This window comes from Colossoma macropomum, unplaced genomic scaffold, assembly GCF_904425465.1.
Source record: "Colossoma macropomum unplaced genomic scaffold, Colossoma_macropomum, whole genome shotgun sequence".
Taxonomy (NCBI): Eukaryota; Metazoa; Chordata; class Actinopteri; order Characiformes; family Serrasalmidae; genus Colossoma; species Colossoma macropomum.
Window position 1 is genome coordinate 990,714 of NW_023495660.1, and position 25,773 is coordinate 1,016,486.

Below are 25,773 nucleotides of genomic sequence, written 5' to 3' on the forward strand. Positions count from 1 at the left end.
GAGGCATGACCCCATAGCAGCACCCGTTGCCACACAGTTGCAGGCAAGTACAGCTTACCGGGGTAAGAGATGTTTAGACCCCTCAAGCCAGTGCCTCCATTCCTCCAGAGCGAGCTTCACGGCCAGAAGCTCCCTGTCTCCAACATCGTAGTTGCATTCAGCCGGGGTAAGACGATGGGAGAAGAACACACATAGGTGGAGCTTCTTGGCTGGACCTAGGCATTGGGAGAGTACAGCCCCCACGCCAACTTCTGAAGCATCTACCTTGGCAACAACGGTTCCTCCGGATCGGAGGACACCACAAAGCCCAAAAAGGACACCGTAGAGACATGGAACACCGACTTCTCCAGCTTAACGTACAGGCGGTTCTCCAGCAATAGTTGCAGGATCCGCCTGACATGCCCGACATGTTCCTCGAGGGACCGGCTGTAAATGAGTCTGTCGTCGAGGTAGACATATGCAAGACCCAGGGCTTCTCTGAGGACTTCATTTTATGAAGCGCCGGGGCGTTCATTAGCCCGAAGGGCATTACCCAGTACTCATAATGCTCAGTTGGGGTGATGAATGCCGTCTTCCATTCATCCCCCTGCCGAATGCGGATGAGGTTGTAGGCACTGTGCAAGTCCAGCTTAGTGAATACTGCGGCTTGCTGCAGTGCTTCAAACGCTGTTGACGTGAGGGGCAAGGGGTGGCAGTCTTTTATGGTGATGGCAGTCTTTTATGGTGATGGCATTGAGACCACGGTAGTCCACGCAGGGGCGGAGGCCTCCATCCTTCTTTGCAACGAAGAAGAAGCCTGCTCCTGCGGGAGAGGTCCGGCATAGCATTTCGAAGGGGGCCAGGGTCCCACGCATATATAGACTGTGTTGACCACTCAACGCGAGGGTTGTGCCCTAACACCAGTTGTAAGTGGGGGGCTTGGATGAGGTACAGCGCAGTGCTTTCACTGTGGGGGCCCACTCGCAAGGTGACTGGCCCAGTGTGATGAGTGATGGGTCCAGACCCCAGAGACCGGCTGTCGATGGCCATAACTGGTAGAGGACGTGTCAGGGGCTCAATGGGTAGGCCCAGCTCAGCAGCCAATGTGGCATCAAGAAAGCTTTCCACTGCTCCTGAGTCAACGAAGGCCTGCAAGGTGGTGTGTTGACCGGGCCCCCATGAAAGTTTTGCCTTCAAGAAGAGCCCTGAAGTGGGGGAAAAGGATGACTGGCCCCTCACCAGTCCCCCTGACCGGAGCGGGCCCGTGCATTTCCCGATGGGCTGCCGGTGTTGTCAGGGCAGCTGGCCTCGAATGATTAAGGTCCAGGACCACGATTAGTCAGGCCAGCATTACCCAGTTGCATAGGCTCGGGCAGGTCCCCACTAGGTGGTGGCCCAGCTGGAGAGGGGCACCAGGGGGGATGGGAGGCAGGATCGCAGGAACCGCCTCTCCAGTCAAAGATGCATGCGGGTATCCAGGCGGATGCATAAGTCGTAGAGACCTTCTAGAGGACGTGTCAGGGGCTCAATGGGTAGGCCCAGCTCAGCAGCCAATGTGGCATCAAGAAAGCTTTCCACTGCTCCTGAGTCAACGAAGGCCTGCAAGGTGGTGTGTTGACCGGGCCCCCATGAAAGTTTTGCCTTCAAGAAGAGCCCTGAAGTGGGGGAAAAGGATGACTGGCCCCTCACCAGTCCCCCTGACCGGAGCGGGCCCGTGCATTTCCCGATGGGCTGCCGGTGTTGTCAGGGCAGCTGGCCTCGAATGATTAAGGTCCAGGACCATGATTAGTCAGGCCAGCATTACCCAGTTGCATAGGCTCGGGCAGGTCCCCACTAGGTGGTGGCCCAGCTGGAGAGGGGCACCAGGGGGGATGGGAGGCAGGATCGCAGGAACCGCCTCTCCAGTCAAAGATGCATGCGGGTATCCAGGCGGATGCATAAGTCGTAGAGACCTTCTAGAGGACGTGTCAGGGGCTCAATGGGTAGGCCCAGCTCAGCAGCCAATGTGGCATCAAGAAAGCTTTCCACTGCTCCTGAGTCAACGAAGGCCTGCAAGGTGGTGTGTTGACCGGGCCCCCATGAAAGTTTTGCCTTCAAGAAGAGCCCTGAAGTGGGGGAAAAGGATGACTGGCCCCTCACCAGTCCCCCTGACCGGAGCGGGCCCGTGCATTTCCCGATGGGCTGCCGGTGTTGTCAGGGCAGCTGGCCTCGAATGATTAAGGTCCAGGACCACGATTAGTCAGGCCAGCATTACCCAGTTGCATAGGCTCGGGCAGGTCCCCACTAGGTGGTGGCCCAGCTGGAGAGGGGCACCAGGGGGGATGGGAGGCAGGATCGCAGGAACCGCCTCTCCAGTCAAAGATGCATGCGGGTATCCAGGCGGATGCATAAGTCGTAGAGACCTTCTAACGTGGAGAGCAGCTCCCGGGTGGCTAGTTCATCCTTGAGCCTCCCGTTAAGTCCTTGATGGAAGACAGCAATTAGTGCCTCCTCATTCCAGCCACACTCAGCAGCCAGGGTATGGAATTCAATGGCATAATCCGCCACTGAACAGGCTCCTTGGGAGAGGGCAAGGAGGCGGGGCGCGCCTCCCTACCCCCGATGGGGTTATGAAAGGTCGCCCGCATGGCCTTGACAAAACTCTCTCCCGAGGCAGTATCAGGAGATCTCTGCTCCCACAGTGAGGTGGCCCAAGCCAAAGCCCTACCGGTCAGTAGCGAGATCATGTAAGCCACTTTGGACGTCTCTGTGGGGAACCGGGAGGGTTGCTGCTCAAACACCAGAGAACACTGCAAGAGAAATCCTCTACAGATTTTTGGGTCCCCAGCATATCTCTCTGGATTGGCCACCAGAGCATCACCCCGGATGGGGTTCAGATCATCGGGGGGGGTGGAGTGGAAGCTAAGGCAGGAGCAGGGGCAGCAGCAACAGCACTGGCAGGCTGAACCCCCCTCGGTCTGTGCCCTGACCAGAAGGGTCAGCTGCTGCATCATGTCTTGTAACAGCTGCTCATGCTCAACCAATAACGGCACCCTGATTTTGCAGGGCAGATTTAATGGGATCCAATTCTGCTGGGTCCATGGTGGTCTCACCTTTCTGTTACGGGACAGTGGGGAGGTGGACCCAAGTGCAGAAATGAAAACCAGTTAAAAAAAAAGACTAAATAAATTTATAGTGGCAATGGAGCGTGCGTGCTGGAATGTTGTGACTGAGGTGACGCAGAGCCAGGCTCAAACCGCCGCTGTACTGCTCAGCAGTCCGTGGCGTTACCGCTGTGCCACTGGGATGCACCAGTGACAATGGGTAAAGCACCTAAAAGGAAAGTGGGAAATGAAAAGGTGGGAAACGTCAAACAAAAGAGACACTGAAACCAGCGTGCTCAAACAAAGGTTGAACTAGAAAGGCGAAATAAAAAAAGAGAAAACGAAATACACCTCCCCTGTAAAAATGAAGGGCTCTTGGTGGAGCAAACACCTTTTCTATTTCTTACTATATATACATACATATAAGTACAGTACCGGTCACCCCTCTACAAAGGTGTGACAAACGCCACTGTTTAGAGGAGTCCGCAGGTTTGTTGAGTTGGACCTAATCAGCCCGAGGGCTTCTGGGTATTGGAGTTCCCTGAAGTTATGGCCCCTTGCCGCCGTCGCCCTCTGCTGGCAGCTGGTGGCGCGGGCTGGACAGCTTGCTGCCGTCGCCCTCTGCTGGCAGCTGGCGGCGCAGGCTGGACAGCTTGCTGACGTCGCCCTCTGCTGGCAGCAGGCGGGGCCGACTGGACCCTTACAGCTGTGTATGTATCACCTGATGTAACTTTATTAATTCTAGGTACTAATAGTAAGCCAGCATCTTGTGATCTAAGTAGGCATGATGGTTCACAATAAGTTCACTCTGGTACTGAGGAACGAGGCCATTTAGAGCTTTATATGCTAGTAAAATAATTTTGTATGTAATGCGCAATTTAACTGACAACCAGTGCAGGTGTGATAAAACTGGTCTGATATGGTCAGACTTTCTAGTTCTTCGAAGGACTCATTCTAGGCTAACTGAAGTTTGTTGAGGCTTTTGCTGGAACATCCAGACAGCAGGGCATTACAGTTATCCAACATTGAGGTAATAAATGCATGAACTAGCTTTTCTGCATCCTGTAGAGACAATGCATTTCTTAATTTGTCAATATTGCAAAGACAGAGGATAGCTATTCTAGTAATATTTATTATATGTGAATTGAAGGACAGAATGGGATCAATCTTGACACCAAGTTTTTTTACAGATGTACTTGATGCAACTAAGAAACTATTTTGCTTAAGCATTAAATTAGACAGTCTAGCAGCTTTTGGACCAAGAAAAAGAACCTCTCTTTTGTCTCAGTTGAGCAGGATGAAGTCACTCGGCATCCAGTCTTTTATGTATTTTACACAGTCCTCAATCTTATTAACCCTTGTGTGGTGTTCATGTTTTTGTTACTCCGTGGGTCTGGTGTATCCACTGTATTATTGTTTTTTGAAATCAATACAGCCATAACAATTTATGTAAAAATACCAGATGTTTAAAATATCAGTTGGCCAGCATAGGGTTCTCCTTTAGCAGCTGTAGCCAGTCAGCAGCCTGTCCATGTTGTCCACCCTCACACACATGCACACATATACAAACACATACACACACAGACACACACACACACTAACAGCAGGCCATGTAGGAGGAGAACAGAGTGAAGGGACACAGCACCTCCACACTTTTATTCCCTATGGGTTCACCCAAACACCACATGTGATATAAATGTGTAAGGGGGTGTACAGTGTGAAGTCACTGAAAATGTGTTATTTTATATATTCTTCACAGAAAATAAGTAAAGGCCAGTAAATCTGAGGTTGAAATAATAATAAATCGCATCATTCTTTCTTTAGGTAAACATTGAAAATGGGTCCCACAGACCCGAATACCACATGAGGGTTAAATTGGTTTGTTCCATATATACAACTGTGTGTCATCAGTGTAGCAGTGGAAATTGATGCCGTGTTTACTAATAATGGTACCCAGTGGTAGCATATATAATGTGAATAATAGAGGTCCTAAACAGAGCCTTGTGGAACACCATACTTTTGTAAGAAAAGAAGACTCACCATTTACATTCACAAACTGATAGCAATCAGTCAGGTAAGATCTGAACCAGGAAAGGGCTATTTCTGTAATTCCTATGAGGTTTTCTTGCCTATCTAGTAAAACAGAGTGGTCTATCATATCAAATGCTGAGATCAAAGAGACCCAGCAAAGATATATGTTCTTTGTCAGAGAATAATGCTGTCTCTGTACTATGATGAATCCTAAATCCAGACTGAATTTTTTCATGTATGTGATTCCTATGCAAATAGGAACTTAGTTGTTGTGCCACAGCCTTTTCCAAAATCTTTGATATAAGGGGAAGATTTAAGATAGGTCTATAATTTGATAGCTTGCAAGGATCAAGATTAGGTTTCTTCATCAGAGGTCTAATTACTAGGCTAAAAGAGGAGTTTTTATTGAAAGAAGAGGATTGGTTATTTCTGGCAAAACTTCTTTAAGTAACCTTGCAGGGTTTGAATCTAATACACAAGTAGAAGATTTGGAGGAAGAAATAATTGTAATTAGCTCAATCTGTTAAAGTTAAGTATATGATTCCAGCCCCTCTGCAGTATTTACAGTGTACTCAAGATGTGGATTAGCTTTGTAGGGCAGCAGGTTTGTAGAGGTTAACTGTGCATTTTGAATTTTTTGCCTGATTGTTTCAATTCCATTATTAAAGAAATTCATTGCTGCTGTAGGGTTCAGTAGTGGTTTGGTTCTTAGTCAATTTAGAAATTGTTCTCTAAGCACTCAGTCATAATATCTGATTCGGGAGGTTCAGACGGACATTTGATAGACGTTGATAGATCTGGGAGGTTTCTGATAAAGTGACTAGATTTGGAGGATGTATAGTCCGCTTTACATGATAGCATGGCGATGAACATAAATTACAACTAAATAAATACAGCAACAATAAATTATGGTTCTCTGCTTCCCTCAGCTTTGGAGGGAAAAGGATGCAGCATTCGGGAGTGGGGACAGAATTCTCTATTAGAAGGTCAAGTACAACCTGGAGAAAGGGGTTAAAGCAGCAAATAAGAAATACTCAGAAAAGCCACATTGCTGCTAACAACCTAACATTAGACTGGAAGGGCTTTCAAGAGATTACCCACTACAAAGTGAAAAAGACTCCCCCTCTCCTGAATGACTGCCGGCTTACCTTTGACCTGAATGAGTTTTCCTGCAGGTTTGAATGCACAAAAGACATTCTTCAGCCTTTCTCTCTCAGTCATCCACCCTCCTCTCCCACCCTGGATCTCTCACCTCTGCCCCCTGCTCAGCTCACCATCAACGAGCAGAACATTAACAGGTTTTTCAGCAAAATCGCTTGGTGGGAGTGTTCTAGATGTTTCATTTTTAATAAGTTGTCGCATTTTACTCCTCTTTGCATTTACATAGATTTACATTCTCACCTGCCGTGCTCATTCTGTGGCAATATGCCTTTGAAAGTGCATTTGACCAGAATGCATTTTCTTTTTTGTGGACCTGCCAACCTATCAGTCATCCTGTCAGCCTGCTCAGCAAAAGACTTTAAAATGAAAATGTGGCAGCCGAAGAATTTATAGCTGCTCTTACATTAGTAAACATGTAGTCAAGTTTTCTAGTTTATCAGTCTCATCTGATAAAACAAGGCTAAACTTGGCTTTCTTCTCTCCAGCTTCTTTTTCAAATTTTCCAGTCCACCTTAAACAGTGCAGCAGTTACATTCTTGTGCTTCAATGTGACTAAATGTTACAGATGGAATGGAAAATTCGAAAAAGAAGCTAACTTCAGCCTCATTTCATAAAATGAGAACGGTGTCTGAAAGTGAGGCCAGCCATAGAGATTTCAGTTAATGCCATGTAAGGATATATTTTACAAAGTGAGCATCAAAGGTGGATATATTCCTCTGCCATCACCTCACCTGCTAATACACTACATGAATTGCAGAGGGATGAAGCCATTGTTAATGCTAGCTAACAGTACATTACATAAACAAGCCCCATCTGCTGATTTTACATGATCCAGCTCACTATGTCACATGCATATACCAGCAATTTTTGTAATATTAGTTTTTAAAAAGAGACCCCCTAGCTGAATTCGATTGAATATTACACAGTACCGACACGGTACTGCGGCTGTTGCCAACTCAGCCATTTTAACTAGGTTCTTGTGTGATTTACAATAATTTTATAAGCACATTTTTGGTAACAGATAAAGTGGAACACAGCAATACATTCACATCTGATGCTCACTGTGTACATTAGAAGATGTCCTTGATGCTGGATTAATCTCTATCTGCCTCATCTGTAGCTGATGGTAGGCTAACAGCAGGGGTGTAAAAAGTACTGAAAGGTACTTAGGTACAAGTACTGTTACTGTAGTGCTGCTGCCCAACAGCTCCCTGGACTCTACGGACAGTGAACCTCTACAGATAGTAAACACATTCACAGCCTTCAAACTGTATATTTTCACTGATATCTGTTCAGAACATTTCCACCATTAAAATGAGCAGCAACATCAGCAATTTACCCAGCTTTTACTTTTTTACTGTAATATATTTCACTAGTAATCATGCTGATTACTTCATACAGAATCAGACATTATTCATTTGACAGTTAAACATCTAAAGAGCCTCTCACAGTTAAAGACAAACACCAAGGCAGAAAGCTGTGGACGACACCTGCTAACTAAAGTAGAACAGAAACATTATAAAAGAAGAAAACCATAAACACAGTATCTGTCTAGCTTGAATCAGCTAGTTCTGCAAATGCTGCTTCAGACTGGAGTCGAGTTGTGAAAGCAGAGTTCTCCACAGGTTTCGTGTTTGGCTGCTGATTATAACGCTATTTTCTTTAGTTTATGTGAAAATGAACACAGATGACCATTTGAATGTGGTTTGTTCCTCGTGTGTGCTGATTAAGTCCTCCTCTCTCCTTCTCCACTAAACTGGACCTCTCTGTTTCCTGCCGGAGCTGCTGTTTTTGATTGGTGAATCTTTTAAATTTAACCGTGCTTTGTTCTTATTGGTTTATAAGCTTATATGCTCAGAATTTATTTTTACTCTGTAATGTTATTAAAAATTAAAGTAGCTAAGTAAACGTATTTAATTAAAAATGAACTCAAGCAAGAGTAAAACTACTTTGATTTAATACTACTCCAAAAAGTACCATTACAGGGAAAATTGTAGTCAAGTATAGTAATGAGAGTAAATGTTATTCGTTACTTACACCTCTGGCTAACAATGACAAACATTTCCAACCAACTGATTAAAACAGAAAAATCTGCCACATGCTTTATTAAGGATTCTCCGACAATGTAATCATCACAAAATGATATATTGCTGTTTCACTTCATATTCTAAAGAAAGATTGGCCACCATGTTTTCAGATAAACCCTTTTCCACTAAGCATCCTGTTGGCTCTGCCCTGACAGGATGGTTAATAGGTTGAGAAGTCCATGAAAATGAAAATGCAATCGGGTCTAAAGCATTTTCAAAGGCATTTTGCCACAAAATGAGCACAATAGCTGGGAATATGCAATTGCAAGGAGAAGAGGAGCAGTCCCCTATTTATATTTGAATTTTGCCATCTTTCTACCTTGGTGTTCTCTTTGATAATTCAATTAAATGCATTTTTAGAGAGTGAAAATGCTTAAGAGATCAAATACATTCTAATGATCATTTTGACACAAATATGGCATAATGGCATTAAGCATAAATGTTCAGTTCTGAATATATATTTATTAAAGCTACTCATAAAGCATGTAAATCTTTGTGTAAATGAAATATCACTAGTAGTATCAAATGGCAAATTAAAATCACAGTATTGAATTTGAATCTTCATTTTGAGCTTAAAGGAAAGGAAACATATCTTTGCTGGTTTTGCTTGATCTTAGTGAGCATTTAATACAATAGACCACTCTATCCTACAAGACAGGCTTTTTCCTGGTTCAGATCTGACTGATCGCTATTGTAACATGCAACCAGTAAGCAGACCCTCATGGATGCAAAACAGTGAAGAAGCTTTACTTGGGGATTTAGACATATATATCGTCGTCAGTACACAGGCATGGGTCAGTTCCAAAGTTAGCAACAAAACACAGAAGGCGATCATAACAAAATAGGGCAAGGCAGATCAGAGTCCAAAACACAGGCAAAAGTCAAAAACCGAATATCCAACAGACCAGGCAACAGTATCAAAAGGGCAAATCCGAAAATCAGAGAGAACGAGAAACCAAACTCCAGAAGAGTCCAAACACAAGGTCAAAAACACGGGAGATCAAATCAGAAAGAACGCTCATTAGTTTCACTAGGAAAGCAATACCTCGCAATGAACCTAACTATAGCCCGAGCTAATATACTAACTAAGCAGGTCATGTGAGAAAACATACAGGTGAAAATTATCAATATTCAGGAGAACTAGAGCGGTGATAGGCTGCTGATGATCTTCCCGGACTCACGTGAGCAGGCAGAGGATTCTGGGAATCGTAATTCTGTGGCTGGCTGGCCGAATACATGACAGCTATCAATTTGTGAATGTAAACAGCAAATCAGTTGTTCTTCCTAAAATATGGTGTTCCACAAGGCTCTGTTTTAGGACCTCTGTTTACATTTACATTACATATGTTCTACCACTGGGTACCATTATCAGTAAACATGGTGAAAATTAACACTGCTACGCTAATGACACAAAATTTTATGTATTGTCTAAATGAGATTATTTTCAACTTAATAAGATTGAGAATGGTGTAAAACACGTAAAAAGCTTGGTGTCAAATAACTTTCTCCTACTCAACTCAGACAAAACAGAAGTTCTTCTTGATCCAAAAGTTGCTAGAAACAAACTAAAAATTTAAAATCTAAATTAACACTGTCTGGATGTTCCTCAACAAGCTTCAGTTTGTCCAGAATGCTGCAGCTCGAGTCCTTACAAGAGCTAGAAAGTTTGATCACACCAGTCCAGCCCAGTTTTATCAACCTTACATTAAAACAATCACTGGCCACAAGAGGCCTGACTCCCAGTCTGTAGGGGACCAAACGTGGGTGAACAACCTCAATCTATTGTGATCAATTTTTTATTTGTTTCCTGTTAATCAAGCAGCTCTTTATCACAACATTACAGAACTGAAGGAAATCAAAAACAACTCCCTTTCCCACCCTATCCCTCCCCGGTCTATCCTGGTCTATCCATCCCCATTTTCTGTACATAATTTTTGAACTATTTACTAAAGATTTAATGAAAAGGATGATATTCCAAAAATAAAATGAAAAAAGAGAGAAAAGAATGTTAGCCTATAAGATGTAACTCATAGCATTGTTCCAATCTTTTTGTCACACCACAACAAATCTGTTTCCATGTTGCGAGAGTAGATGTTTTAACTGTATTAATCCTAGCTGTGGCCAATTCTAACATAACTATGTCATGCAGTTGAAATAGCCAATGTCGTACACTTAGATTATGTGGGTGAAGCCACCTCTGTACAATTTTTTTGTAGCCGATGTAAAACCAGCAAGCCATATTTTCCTTTGTTTCCCTGTTAAATTTAAGGAGTTGTCGGTTAGCGATAATACAGCTGGATCCACAGGAATTTCTTGTCCAACCAGGGCAGATAATATGGTAGTAACCATATTATCTGCCCTGTAAGTCATTAACATCCCCACATTCTCACACCATGTGCAAAAAAGTTTCCGAGGTGTCCAATATAACTTATGACATTATTTAAAATGGATCAGTTGATGATTGGGGTTCTTTGATGCATGAAACATATTTCCCCATACGATGTTCCGATCAATTGCATTAACAGATAGACTGAATTGGGAGTTTATTATACAATATTTCAGTGAGATGAGAATATATAGTTGATACAAGACCTCATGGTGGCGCATTAATGACCCAGCTATAAATCAGATGTGGCTTGAGGCTTGTTCCCCATGGAACTCCATATGCTTTAAGGGCTGAACATAGTTGTAAATATAGAAAGAAGGAAAATATTGGTATATTGAAGGTTATTACTAAATTTTCAAAGCTTAACATCCCCTCTGAATTAAATACATCTTCAAGAGCTTTAATATTCTGTCTTCTTCATTGCTCCGACGTAAACCTCAATCTATTTTTAAAAGATTTGATCACTCAGCAGCTACAGGCTGGTGGCACTGACATTGCACCTGAGGAAGACATTAGAGAGGCTGGTTCTTGTCCATCTCTGCCTTCTAGTAAGGTCTATGGGCTCACCTACCAACCTTGCATCAGAGTGGGTGATGCCAATATCCACCTCCTACACAAAGTTGGTGCTTTTAACACCATACAGCCTGGGTTCCTAAGGGACAAGCTGGAGAACGCAGGGGCGGATCACCATCTATCAAACTGGATCCTGGACTACCTCATCACCCAACCACAGTATGTGAGCAGCACAGGGATTAAGTAACAGTAGTCTTTGATGTTCATAGTTTTTTCACTGTAATATGCTCCTAACACTAGTCACTGGTATTCAGTGATTACAGTGACTGATTTTCATTGAGCTGTTTCTCATCTTTACTCTGATAGGCCTCTAACAGTAGTCATCGGTTGTCATTAATTAATCCAATTAGTTCTGTCCAATGACAAGTTTACTTAATTTAAGTTGTTATTATAAGTAATTAATATATTAATTGTAAAATCTTATAGTCTTATACATTTTTCTCTTGTATTTTTGTTTTGCTGTCCATTGTTGACAAGAGGAGGATTTTTTTTCTTTGTGTCAAGGTTCCTCAAAAGGTTTTTTTCTTGCTCGTAGGGTTTTTTTCCTTGTCACAGGCAAATAGTGTTTGGAGACCTGTTGTTTTATTTATGATTTTTTAAATTAAAATTTGCTTACATAATTATTTACCTATTCATTCATTCATTCATTCATTCACAAATACATTACACCTAACTGGGAACATACAGGTGTAAATATGTAACTTTAAAGGTATAATTAGCTTCGTAACATTTTATAATACTGGTGCACAAATAAGTATATATTAATATGTAACTAATGAGTTCATCATGGTGAATTAATGTGTAAACTAAAGCTCAATGTATAAGGAAATAATGAAGCATATACATTAATGACTAGTCATATATAAATAGCCATTAATAATGGCAAACGTCAAGTATCAATATCTTGTTAACTCATCTGTTAATTAACACTTAATTAACACTGAGTTATTCTATTATTCAAAGTAGGATCTATTTGGATACTATGTGAGTTATATATCGTTGTGCATTGATGTAGGCAAAATTATAGGCTGGGGTCATCAGGGATGATTAAGATTATTATAATTAAGAGTTTTGGATCTTTTTCAAGAGGTCACTCTTGACTTTATAGGTGCTACTGAGCACATTAATTAACACTCTTACATAGTCACAGCTTTCTTGGTTCAGTTCAATAAAAATATCTCTAAATTTGGCACTCATGTTTCATATAGAATCTGTTATAAGTTGTGACTTTAAAAAAAGGGACCAAAAATGCAAAAATATATTCAAATAATATTTTCTCTTCGAAGTTGCACATACATCCACAACATACTCATAAATTATGTTGTAATTTGGCCTTTTCTGAAACAGGTGGTACTATTTTCTTGATTTTCTTAGTTGTAATCTAGTTTCCATTTTACACACCTACCTTGTTGGTACTGTTCTGGTGTACAGTTAGAGACTGTAGCTCATCTTTTCCCATGCAGAGTTGGAGTCAGTCATCCTGTAATTCCCAGCCCTGGTCCTGGAGTAACAAGCTGGTTAGATCTGGGAAAACCCTTAAATGTGCAGAGCAGGGGGTACTCCTGGACCAGGGGTGGGAACCACTGCTCTCACCCTTCATCCATGGTGAAAAAAAATTCTAACAACATAGTCACTGCTGGGTAGTCATCCAGTCTCAGCTCAGCAATGACAGTAGTATTGTGCTGGTATAAGTGTATCAGGGACAGCAGTACTGCTGGAGTTTTTAAACACCGTACACGCTTCCTGGCAACTTCAGTACACACCTGCCTTGTTGGTACCTTGTCTTGCCATGCAAAGTTGGTGTCTGTCTCCTTTGACCCTTCATCAATGGTCAGTTTCTAATTATAGGAATACTGCTTGCTGGATATTTTTAGTTGGTGTTTTCAGCCTGTGTTCCAGATATTTTAAACATGTCATTATGAGAACTGTCCATCACCCAAATCATATCTGGTGCATGGCAGTGACAAGAGTTCAGTTTCAGGCCTTTTTTCTAATTGTTCTTGACTTTACTGATGGCCATGTTCATTAAAAAATACTTAATCAATAACTCAATGATGATGCCAAAATTCAAGATGTAATTACGCATTTCTAAGTCATTACTTAATACATCTACAGGTCATTAGTTAATGTATTTACAAATGATAATGTGCCCCACCAAGTAAAGTGATGACATAAGATACATTTATAAGTCAACTGTTAATATATAGATATATCATTAATTTACAGTGTGCACAAATAATTGTTAACATTTGTTTGAATGTGTTTATCAACAAAGAGCATTTGCTAAAACTCAATTTCCAAATATGCTTCTTAAGTCACAAAACATGAGGTAAAAACAAACTATGTGAGACAATGTAACATTTTTTACTTTTTATTTTTTATGTCTTTCAGAACACATACAATTATGAATGTATACGAGAATATCCATCTTTAAACAAGAAACTACTGCTAATCCTTCTAATAATTCTCAAGTATAAAAAAGCTATCTTTATGCAATTAAAGCACAAAAAAATAAAAACACAAGTCGGCTCAATAAACACAAGGTTCGGCTCAATAAACACAAGTCTTCACAAAGCTTAACAAACTTTTGCAAGTTGCTACCTTTTTTTAAATTAACCCTAAGGGCATGGAACATTTCAGGATTAGCTGCTGCCAACTCGGCTATAGCAGCCTGGTTAATGATTGTGTTTCTGTCCACGCGTGTCCTGCAGTACGCCTCTGACTACCTGCTGGGCTACTTAACAAATCCAAGTGATCAGAACAAAATCTTTTTTTCTGAATCTTTCTAAACTACCCGCCTCTGGTTATAGCTCAGTTATTGGCAATGTTAACATACCTCAGCTAAGATAATCAGTCTTTGATTTCCTTGATTTCTTTTTCTTTTGCTACTTCTTTTTGAGTGAGGCCTCTGAATCCTCTGAATCAGAAGACTCTGATGAGTCTGTAGAGTTTGGAGTACTCTGAGGTGCTACAGACATCTGAAGCGTTGTTGGCTCAGGTGCTGCAGATCTCTGGAGTTGATGCAAATCATCTAGCTTCAGTTTAAGAGCTATGACAGAAAGCAATTAAACAACATTGGGATTTTGTCAAACCAACCATCTACACTGGAGATCCCAGTTCTATGCTCTATTCCTTTGTTCACATACAACTCATACAATCTCAGAAATCTGCAATGGAATAGATGGAAAAATATAATTAAAGCCGCTGTACACTTGGTAACAGAAAATTATTTTTTAAAAATTATTAATCATTTATTTTCTGCAATAACATGTTCTATTGTTTTCTTTTTGCTCATCCGCAGATTGGTTTACGTCCGTTTTTGAGCAGTTTTGAGGATGTGCATTCTGACCCATTTTGACATTCGAGTGTCTTATCAGGCTCCTCCATTTCTTCTGAGCTGAAGCACTGGAATGTACTGACTTTCAACTTGCGAATACACCTGAACACAGTATTGGTCCAGCAGTGACTTCCAGCTTAAACAAAGACATTAAATCACTTAAAAATTAACTTAAACCAAACATTCATACCTTCCTATGTTGTATATTTACTCAACCAAAGATATATAGATAAGATATGAGATATATACTTATACTTATATATTTATAATAGCACATTTTTTTAGCAATGACAGTAATAATACAACAATTTAAAAAAAATGCTCTAATAAATTTAGCCATACCAGTTGCCTTGTAAAGTTAACTTTTTTTGATATGTACTTGAATTCTGTATAACTGAGCCAACGATTCTACCTTTACTAATTTATTGCAGTAGCAGTACACTGTAACATCCTCTAGAACTGTGTTCAACAAAAGTTAATATGAACTTTTCACATTTTGAAGCAATAATTTAAATAGTTTGCATACTTACTGTCTTCAAGCCTCTCACAAAGATAATTTCTTTCTTCTACTAAGGATGCTACCTTTTCTTCCAGACTAATTATCTTCACCTGCATCTCTACAGTCTGTTTAGCGTTTCGTAGTGCAGACTGGACTGTAGGAGCATCTTGAAAGTCAAACCAGAAAAAGTAAGTTTTGCTTACATAATGTCATAATGAAAATATTTAGGATGAATTTCAAGTACATTTTATAAATGAGGCCCCCGGTCTTAACTCCTAGGATCTGTTATTTGTTATTTCCAGCATGATTAAACATGCAAAACAAGCACATATAGTAATTCCTACTCAAAGCTATTGGCTTCCTTGTAACTCAAAAGGCAGATTAAGTTAACATGTTCTCTCAACACAAATACCACTTGTTCTCCTATTCTGTTTCACGTCACTGTCTTCTGGGTTTGAACTTTCTTCAGCTGTTCTGCAGGTTGAGTGGTTAAGGAATGATGCTCCTTAACTAGTACAAGACATAAACAGAAAGCATTCAAACATTAATCTTTTGAATGCTTTATAATTATACTATTAAGATTTCCAGAATTCATCCAGCTATAGTTCAGCAAAGAATTGTTTCCTTTTTATATGGACATTTGTGCACTATATCTTAATCTTCAACAAGAGAATGAATTATAGTGTTTCCCACCCATAGGTTATTATTTGATGGAGCACCAAGGTATATAGATAATGCCAAAGTGTATTTTGACCATTTAAAAAAAAGTTTTTTTGTTTTTTTTCTATTTGTTCGCTTAGAAAAAATGTTTGAATATGAGTGCTATGCAGCTCAGGTCAGAGGAGGGGGAAAGAGGGAGAGACAGAGAGAGAAGGTGACAGCGGGAGAGTGAACAGCAACAGCAACTCTTGCATAAAGTAATCTAACTACACGTAACTAGCATATTTTTCCTGGCTGAACATGCTTTCTCTTAGTTTGAAAGAAGGCCTAGTTGTGCTTACATTACTGATTAATGTAATATTTGCATAACAGATGAGCACTGAGAAATATTTTAACAAGAAGCCATGTGAGAGGAGGAGACTTGATGTTATTAAAGACTAGCTTGTGCCTTTGTTTTCAGCATATGTTTAACCCCTTTTGCCAGCATGTACGGTTTCTTCTGTCAGGCACACTTCACACTTCGGCTCACTGTTGTTCACCTGTCAGAAACATATACAAATGGCTGCTAGGCTGTAGTGCATCGTACCAGTAACATATTACGTACTACAACAGTAGTATATATATATATATATATATATATATATATATATATATATATATATATATATATATGTATGTGGGTGACAGTATAGTTTAGGGCTGTAAATAAAAAAGTCTTGGCGTTTTCGCTATAATGTGGGAAACGTGAATTATGAAAAGTGAAAAGTGAATTATGCATACTATGTTTCTTAGATGGACATGCACATGACATGGAATTAATAAAGTGATCCTAGATGTAACTGGCCACTATTGCCGATGATGACTAAATAAACACACTTCTCTCAAAAATACAGGAACTGCTAGCACGTTTATCAGCATTTGCAGCCACTTGCTTCACAGCTTTCTTCCCTGAGTTGATGGACAAACCTGAAACAATTCAAAATAAACAAAATTAAGCAACCCTGAGTTTGAAAAAAGGTTGTAAATATAACCTATTGTTGTTATTATTATTATTATTATTAGTAGTATTATTATTATGTAACACTATGAGTGATGCATTTGGGTCATTCAGTACTAAGGTAATTATTTGAATGTTTTGTTGTGTGAACTGAAAAAGATGAGTATGTTATTGTTTTGCAGTTTACAGTGACTGAGGCCTGATTTACACATTCTTCCTCTGGGTAGTCATGAGTGACGAGGGACGGCTTAGTTTCCCACTTCGGTACTCATTTTAACATGTCAGCGCTTTTACACAGGCTGCGCAAACGAAACAGCAGAGCATCCCAGATGCTACATTGAAGTTGAGTGATATTTTGAGAATCGACTAGGAATTAATTTTACATTGAAATAAGCCGTGAAAATCACTGATAACTGAACAGAAAACCGAATAAAACGTTTTCACAAGTTCTTTAATTAATGAATGTTATTAAACAAAATACTTGTTGTACTGCACATAGATTTCCCGGTTGGTCTATCAGGCTTTAGCCCATTGCAAATCAGAATGCTGTTGAGGCTAAACAAATGTACCATGCTGTTTTAAAAATTATATTTTATTGAGCAGAGTGGCTAATTGTATTATCAGTTGCATCGCTCACGTCAGTCAAAGGTAGCAAGTGTGAATCAGGCATCAGTCACCTAAGAGTGCTATGTTATGACTAACCTACAGACTTGATTATGGTTCGTTTTAGAAGCAGGGCTGCCAACTCTCACGCATTGCTTTCTTACGTCACACTTGCCATTTCACATGCCTTTTCACTGCCCTTGAAACAATCTCTTGATGAAAAGTTCTCTTTCAAGCATTCGTTTCAGTATCTCACTATGGGTATGCCCCTCTGCGTAGTCCTCAGAAGCACTTGTATCAATACACCAGCCCCTATTGGCTGGCAGCCGGGACGTGCGCGTCAGTAAGGAGCCGCCCCTCCTCCGTATTTAAGGGCTGACGCAACGTCACTTTGTTATTCAAAAACCTCTTCTCACTTCACTCAGAAGCTCAGCTTCGACGCGACCACACCTGGGCGCTTAGCTTAACTGTCCACAGCCTGAGCTAACAACTCGGTCGCCAGGCGCTAACTTGCCTGCTTGTGCGGTGGTGTTAACCTCATTCCTTCACCATAGGAAGAGGCTCGAAGCTAACACGGTTCGGCTGTCTCCAAACAGCGGACCTGGTCACTACGTTGTCTCCAAACAAGTAGCGAGCTAATCAGTTGCTAGCTGACTTTCGGCTAGCATTGGTGGCTATACCCACCTAGCTAAAGTTTTGTAAAAAACTTCTCCCTTGTTAACTCGCAATGGCGGAAGCGCCCACGGGTGCTTCTAGCTCCAAGGTGGAGGAGAAACCCCCTCCGCGAGTGTGCCCATGCGGCAGTAAGATTTCAGGCACGGACACTCACACCAGATGTGCTGCGTGCCTCGGGCTGCAACATGCCCAAGCGGCACTAACCTCACCCGACTTCTGTGAGCATTGTGCACGCCTCTCCCTCAGCTAGACTGCCTGACCAAGACCCGCTGTTGGGAACTACACCAAGTTCAGCGACCCCGGGTGCGGAGGACTCTGAGGCGCCTGCCAGCGCGAGCTGGGGCGATTAGCTTGATGAAGCTGAGCCACTAATGGATGACTTCAGTGGCCTCACAGCCATACAGTGGATCTCCGCGGTCATGGACAGCGAGTCTGACTCACTGGGTGAGTCTGAGGGGCTTTTTTCTGAGGAAGAGGACTGCGATGAGTCCACTTTCATCCCGTCAGCCCAGGCTACCCAACCGAACACCGTGGGAGTGGACGGCAGCGATGCCGACTCACCGCCCCTCAGCGTGGATCTGCAGGATGTGTGCAAACGCGCAGCAGAGCGCTTGGGCATTCCGTGGCCCAGCGTCCTGGCAGAGACTACCAGCTCCCGTTATGAAGGGAAACGGCTACCCAGAGCCAAGCGAACAGCGAGACAACTCCTACCAGTGTTCCCTGAATGCAAGGAGGAAGTAACTCGCGCCTGGAATAAACCATTCTCTGCCATTCAGAGAGGGTCAGTGCTAGATTGTGTGGATATGGAAGGAAGAGTCCATAGTGGCCTTCCACCTGCACCCAGGGCAGAAAACCATGACTGGTGCCAGCCCTACATTCCCCTCCAAATCTGATGGCTTCTAGTCCTCCATGACTGAAAAGTCATATCGTTCGGTTGCTACAGCCGTCAGAGCCCTCAATGCCTCATCCATGCTCATGGCATACCAGGCTGAGCTGCAGGAGGAGATGACTGCCAAACCAGACTCAAGCCGCTGGGATGAGATCTGCGTTGTGACTGACCTCTGCCTTCGACTACACAGATGTGCTGTCCAAGCCTCTGGCAGAGCAATGGGTATCATGGTGGCACAGGAGAGGGCCCGGTGGCTCAATCTTTCTAGCCTTTCTCACAAGGAGAAGGTTCAGCTTCTGGATGTTCCAGTGGCCCCCAGGGCCTGTTTGGTTCTGCTGTCGCCGCCATGCAACAGCGCTGTGAAGAGAAGAAAAGGGAAGGCGAAGCTTTGCAGATATGTCTCCCCAGGAAGACACACATGACCCCATCTGCTGCTCCTCACCAGACCTTTGCTCAGGCAGTGGCCTGCCCACCTCCTGCCTTCAGGATCCCTAAGCGTCCCATGACACAAACGGGACCTCCTGCACAGCCCAAGTCCCTCGATGCAAGAGCTGCTTGGTCCAAGAACCCCCCTCTTCCTACCTTGACGCAGAGGAGTCAACCAACCCAGGCCTCCACTCAGGGTGGGAAGAAAAAGCGCTGTGCTACCTAGTGCACAGCCGTGGGAAGGGAGCAACCAGGATGGCCAGATGCTGGTTTCTCCATCCCCCCAAGAGTTGCAGTTCAGGCGTGCTGAGCCCCAGCTGGTGCTCAGTTCGCACAGCCCAGCAAAGAAAGTGTTCAGGTGGCTGTTCCTTTAATTCCACCAAATTCCAAAAGCACACACCAGTGTTCTTTAATAAAAGTGTTCCCCGCAGTGCATCCAGGCTTGCAGCCGAGGGTGCTATCACATATGTTACAGACACATGCAGTGTTAAAACACAGTGCTCATACCATGTTGCAAAACATTTCAGACACGGTGTTAAACAAAAATATTTCTGCCCACAAAAAAGGTCACATAAGCACCTGGATGGCCAGGGCACAGCTCCCGCTTACACCAGCAGATGGTGTACATGCACCATCGGTGTCAGTGGAGCGCCCCTTAACGCCGCCCGCTGTAAAGAGAGAGGCATGGCACGCATGCGTGACCTCAAAATGGGTGTGGAGAATGATAGACAAGGGGTACAGACTCCAATTTGCCATCGTTCCACCGCAATTCAGGGGAATACTGTTCTCAAAAGCTCTGGGCGCATCAGCTCGTGTTCTTCAAGAGGAAATATCCTCATTGATGAGAAAAGGAGCAATAAGAATTGTGCCTCCCAAAGAGAGCATGTGCGGTTTCTACTCAAGGTACATTCTGGTCCCAAAAAAGGGAGGAGGTTTAAGAACAATTCTGGATCTGCGTGCTCTAAACAGGCACCTCAGACAGTTCAAGTTCAGGATGCTGACACACACAGCCCTGTTGCATTTTGTAAGACCAGGTGATTGGTTCAGTCGATCTACAGGACGCCTATTTTCACATCCCCATATACCCCCCTCACAAAAAGTTCCTGAGATTCGTTTTTCAGGGCGTGACCTACGAACATCTTGTTCTTCCGTTCGGACTTTCACTGAGCCCCCGGGTGTTTGTGAAATGTACCAAAGCGGCCGTTGCGCCGCTCAGGAGGAAGGGCATTCATCTGGCCACATACATAGAAGACTGGCTCTTAGCTGCCCAGTCAGAGCAGGAAGCGCGAGAGCACACCAGACTACTCACGGAGGCCACTGGGCTTTCGGGTGAATATCACCAAGAGCGTTTTAACTCCCACTCAGACCATCTCTTTCATAGGGTTGAGCCTGGACTCAGTTTCGTTCAGGGCACGACTATCTTTGGAGAGGGTGAGAGTTTTTCAGACGTGTCTAGCCCACTTTCAGAGGGGGAACTACGTCACTTTCAGGCTATGTCTCAGACTTCTGTGATTAATGGCATGGTTTTAGTCGCTGTGCAGTTCGGCCGCCTGTACATGAGAGAGTTTCAATGTTGGGTGGCCTCCCTCAGACTGAACCAGTTACGTCACAGCCACCGCCGAGTTTTGATTTCAGTAGACTGCGCGTTGGCACTGCGCCAGTGGAGACAGCCGGCCTTCCTGACAAGGGGAGTTCCGATGGGCACCATCCTGGCCAGAAAGATGGTCACATCGGATGCATCCCTCTCGGGTTGGGGGGCCACCCACGAGGGCAGATCAGTGAATGGAGTGTGGGACCCACACTTACGATCGGCCCACATACCTGGAGCTATTGGCAGTTTTCCTGGCTCTGAAACTATTTCTCCCTTATCTAGCTGGCCATCATGTTCTTGTCCGAACGGACAATACTACGGTGGTGGCTTACATAAACCGACAGGGAGGCCTGCGATCTCGGCAGTTGCACACGTTGGCACACCTACTGATTGTGTGGAGTGGAGTGCACTTTCTGTCTCTGAAAGCCACTCACGTACCCAGTGTTTTGAATCGGGGTGCGGATCTGCTGTCGAGGGGCAATCCTCGCTATGGGGAATGGCAGCTACATAGAGACGTAGTGTATCAGATCTTCGGGAAAGCTGCCGTAGATCTATTCGCCACCAGAGAAAATGCTCAGTGCCCGTCGTTCTTCTCTCTGAACGACCAGGATGCGCCGATGGGAGTGAACGCGCTAGCACACCCGTGGCCGTGCGTCCTCCTGTATGCGTTTCCGCCATTGGCGCTGATACCACCAACTCTGACCAGGGTGAGACAAGAGGGGCTGTCACTAATTCTGATAGCCCCAAACTGGCTGGAGAAGCAGTGGGTGGCGGAGATAGACCAGTTGCTGTGCGGACAGCCCTGGCCCCTCCCACTACACAGAGATCTCCTATCACAAGCGCAAGGGGAAATCTTTTGCCCTCATCCAGAGCGTCTAGCTCTTTGGGCTTGACCCGTGAAAGGTCCAACCTAACTACCGTAGGTTTGCCCGATAACGTTATAGCGACGATTCAGAGTGCCAGGGCCTCATCTACTCGAACGCTTTACGGGCATAAGTGGCGAGTTTTTGAGGAGTGGTGTGCGAAATCACAGGCGGTGCCTTTTCAGTGCTCTATCCCTGTGATTTTGTCCTTCTTACAGGAGCTCTTGGAGAAGGGAAAAGCCTTTTCCACTATTAAAGTGTATTTGGCTGCAATATCCTCCTGCCATGTGGGCTTCGATGGCACAATAGTGGGACAGCACCCCCTGATATGCCGTTTTATGAAGGGAGCGCGCCGGCTCCGCCCTGTATCCAAGTCACTCACTCCTTCGTGGGATCTGTCATTGGTGTTGGAGGCTCTAGCATACCCCCCTTTTGAGCCTCTACATGACGTGGATCTCAAAACATTATCAATGAAGACAGCCCTTTTATTGGCGCTAGCATCAGCGAAACGGGTCAGTGAAATCCATGCGTTTTCGGTTCACCCAACCTGCACTCAGTTTGCACCGGCGGATCTTCAGGTCATATTGAAACCTAACCCTGCCTTTATCCCCAAAATTGTCGATTCGTCAGCGGTGTTTCCCCATCTTGTGCTGACGGCTTTTTACCGCCCACCGTTTGCCTCTGATGAGCAGCGGCGTTTACACCTGCTATGTCCGGTGCGCGCGCTGCGCATTTATCTGAACAGGACTGAGGAGTTTAAGAAAACTGATCAGCTGTTTGTATCCTGGGCAAGACTTCACCTTGGGAAGCCCATCACTAAACAGCGCCTGTCCCACTGGATAGTGGGGGCTATAGCTTTAGCTTACTCCAGCAAAAGCATGCAGCCTCCCACTGGCTTGAGGGCACATTCCACGAGGGGAATGGCAACATCCTGGGCCCTGTTTCAGGGCGTTTCTGTTCAGGAGATTTGTGCTGCAGCTAACTGGGCCTCGCCTCATACCTTTATCCGGTTTTACAGGCTGGATGTTACTGCGCCTACCTTGGTGCATACTGTGCTTAGTGTATGCCCGCCTGAGGGGCGGGACCCACCGGCCAGGGAATGATTCCTCTCTGAAGGGGCAGACTTACATGGCTTGGGGCGGCCGGTTTTCCGATGTGAGCTTGTCTGGCAATACGGGAGTCGGTATATCCCATAGTGAGATACCGAAACAAATGCTTGAAAGAGAACTTTAGGTTACGAACGTAACCCCGGTTCTCTGATAGCATGAGTGAGGTATCTCAGCAGACCACCGTCCTTGCGTGAATCGAGGAAGAGTTGTGCTCATTTTGAATAACAAAGTGATGTTGTGTCAGCCCTTAAATACGGAGGAGGGGCGGCTCCTCCCTGACGCGCACGTCCCGGCTGCCAGCCAATAGGGGCTGGTGTATTGATACAAGTGCTTCTGAGGACTATGCAGAGGGGCGTACCCATAGTGAGATACCTCACTCATGCTATCAGAGAACCGGGGTTATGTTCGTAACCTAAAGTTTTCTTACTACTGCTGCCACTCCAGCTTTCACTGACTAAAAACACTCTGGTCCGGTAATGAGTCTTCCGTGTGCTCTCAGATGATTGCAGGTGAGGGAGAGCAGCTACCTAGGTAGCTAATAACTGGTCTATGCAAAGCAACCAGGTGAAGAATTTGACAGCAAAGCAATTTGACAGAGAGTCTGATACTGTTAACAGGCTCTCTTTTTCTAATCTTTATTCAATATTCTCTATAACAGGACTACATTCTGCCCTTATTAGACTAGCACAGGGGTCGCCAACCCAAATATTAAAAAGAACCATTTTGTCCTTTCAACAAAAATCAAACCACCTTGGGAGCCACAACATTTTATGTCTATTCTACTATCTTGGCTGTAAATATGCCTCAGTATATGCTAATGTAGTAGTGCAAGTTAAAAAATATAATATAAATGAAAATCTAGACTTACATTGCTGTGCTTTAAGCTTTAGCTCAGTTATAGCTGCTTTTTATTCTCCGGCACAAAACTTTTCCTCAAAAGTAGAGCAGTTTCTGGTAAAATGTCTCTCAACATTTTACTTTTTATAAAGGCTGAAGTCGCTTCTCATTCACCAGCTTCTTGTTCGAATTTTCCCATTCCTCCTTAAATGGTGCAGAAGTTACATTCTAGCGTCTCAGACACCATTTAAGGTGGAACAGGAAAATTCGAACAAGATGCTGGCGAATGGCGACTTCAGCCTTGTGACTTTTTAGTGTTTGACAGATTCTCGTTGCAGATTAAACGTGTCAGGAAACCAGCTGGAGTGATTATAAACTCAAATAAGTCCATTCATCTCCAAATTATCAGTGTTCGTCTTAAATCTTTCTCTTTGCCTTTTCGTCAGCTACTAGCTAGGCAAGATTTTTGTCTGTGTTGCTATGGTGACCAGCAGTCTAAACACCAATCTTCAGGGTTAAAGGGTGAATTAGCAGTTATCATTAACTCCAGCGTTTAAGACCATTTATTGTTAAAACTGTGTTAGAACAATCAGCAGAGCTTTATTTTACTGCAAAGGAAGATTTTTTATTTTTTCATTAAATTCTATTTCTGCTGTGGAGCCACAACAGGGCAGTAAAAGAGCTGTGTGCTGCTGACCCCTGAGCTAGACTGATAAAGTCAGAAGTTACCAATTGATGATCAATGCTGAATGAGAGCATATACCAGAACTTACCAGCTCTCAATCTCAGCTTCTGTTGTGTTTTTGTATATTATATTTCACTTACAATGAAAGTTTTTTTGTTTTTTTTTGTATTAAATTGATGTATGTATTCTTGCCTGTATTTCTAAATGAAAAAAAAGAATACTGTGGACCCAAGTGCCACTTACGGATTGACTCCAAAAATGCATGTACTCATTTAATGGTACTCATTCATAGGATTTTAAAGAAATACTGTAATATTACTTTAAAAATACTACAGATAACGTTACTATAGAATTTCCCCCACCGCCCAACCCTGCCAGCCCAATCCACAGGAAACTCACTCAAAAAAATCCATAAAATCTATAGGTTATCAGCCCTACAGAAATGCTAACAGTTTGGTATTGTGCAAATCTTAGTTAACCTACCTGGTTTTGAAACAGTAAAAACAGTGACGGGCTGTCTCTCAAATCGAATATGAAGCTCAGGTGGGACTTGAATGTCTTTGCTGTTATCCCAGTTTGTAAAAACGTCTAAAGTAGGAGCAATTCCACGAATTTATATTTATGTATTTATGGTATTTGCACTCTCCCTCATGATGTCGGTGGTACACACACTTCTTTCCCACTTCTTAGTATCCAGTTTTTTTTTTTTGATTGCGTTAGCTGTTTTGCGTTACAGAGACAATGCACTTAATCAGACAATTATTACACCTTCTAATTCATGTCCTTGGCAAAAGAAACATTAAGTTCATCAAATAGCTTCAAAAAAGAAAGCTACTAGCAAAGAGTGTCAAGTGCCCGAGATGTAGTCAAGATATTAAGTAATACTTCACATGGCCTTGTGTTTTTAATATTACTTTATCTTGTTTTAATATTACTTATATACTAGATGAACATTGACTCACTAAATGAACATTGACACAGAAAATTCATTGGAAGGCTACGGTTCTTTTTTATTTTTGTAATAGATTTTGGATCATTTGAAAAAAAAATCAGTAAATACCCTCATATTACAAGGTAGCTATATTGTACTACTTTGAATTGAAATGCAAAAGCCAGTTTTAAATGAACTAAAATTAAAACACAGATAGATGATGGTTACACCTTATAGGCCACTATATTTTTGGTTTCCACTTTTTTCTCATGCTTTTACAGGGAATGCCAGCATAAAAGTCACAGAGCCAAGAAATACAGCCGGACTCTGAGAGTGGGATCTTTTTTGAAAAATCCAAAATCAGCTTGTTG

General features: G+C 43.1%; 1 protein-coding gene and 1 pseudogene across 1 annotated transcript; one reads left to right on the forward strand and one right to left on the reverse strand.

The window, feature by feature from the left end:
- Window positions 1-2,459: 2,459 nt before the first annotated feature.
- Window positions 2,460-15,252, reverse strand: LOC118802707 (annotated as a pseudogene).
- Window positions 15,253-20,079: 4,827 nt separating this feature from the next.
- LOC118802708 lies at window positions 20,080-22,943 on the forward strand. The gene is made up of 4 exons (XM_036563163.1): window positions 20,080-20,289; window positions 20,508-21,135; window positions 21,260-21,684; window positions 21,801-22,943. The coding sequence occupies exons 1-4, from the start codon at window positions 20,080-20,082 to the stop codon at window positions 22,941-22,943; spliced, it is 2,406 nt and encodes an 801-aa protein (XP_036419056.1).
- The last annotated feature ends 2,830 nt before the right edge of the window (window positions 22,944-25,773 follow it).

Excerpts from the sequence above, each read along its gene's own strand:
- LOC118802708 (XM_036563163.1), top strand. The coding sequence starts at position 20,080 with ATGCGTGACCTCAAAATGGGTGTGGAGAATGATAGACAAGGGGTACAG. Across the intron at positions 21,136-21,259 it reads ATCGGATGCATCCCTCTCGG|CTGGCCATCATGTTCTTGTC; the intron begins GTTGGGGGGCCA and ends TCCCTTATCTAG. Across the intron at positions 21,685-21,800 it reads TACCACCAACTCTGACCAGG|AGATCTCCTATCACAAGCGC; the intron begins GTGAGACAAGAG and ends CCCACTACACAG.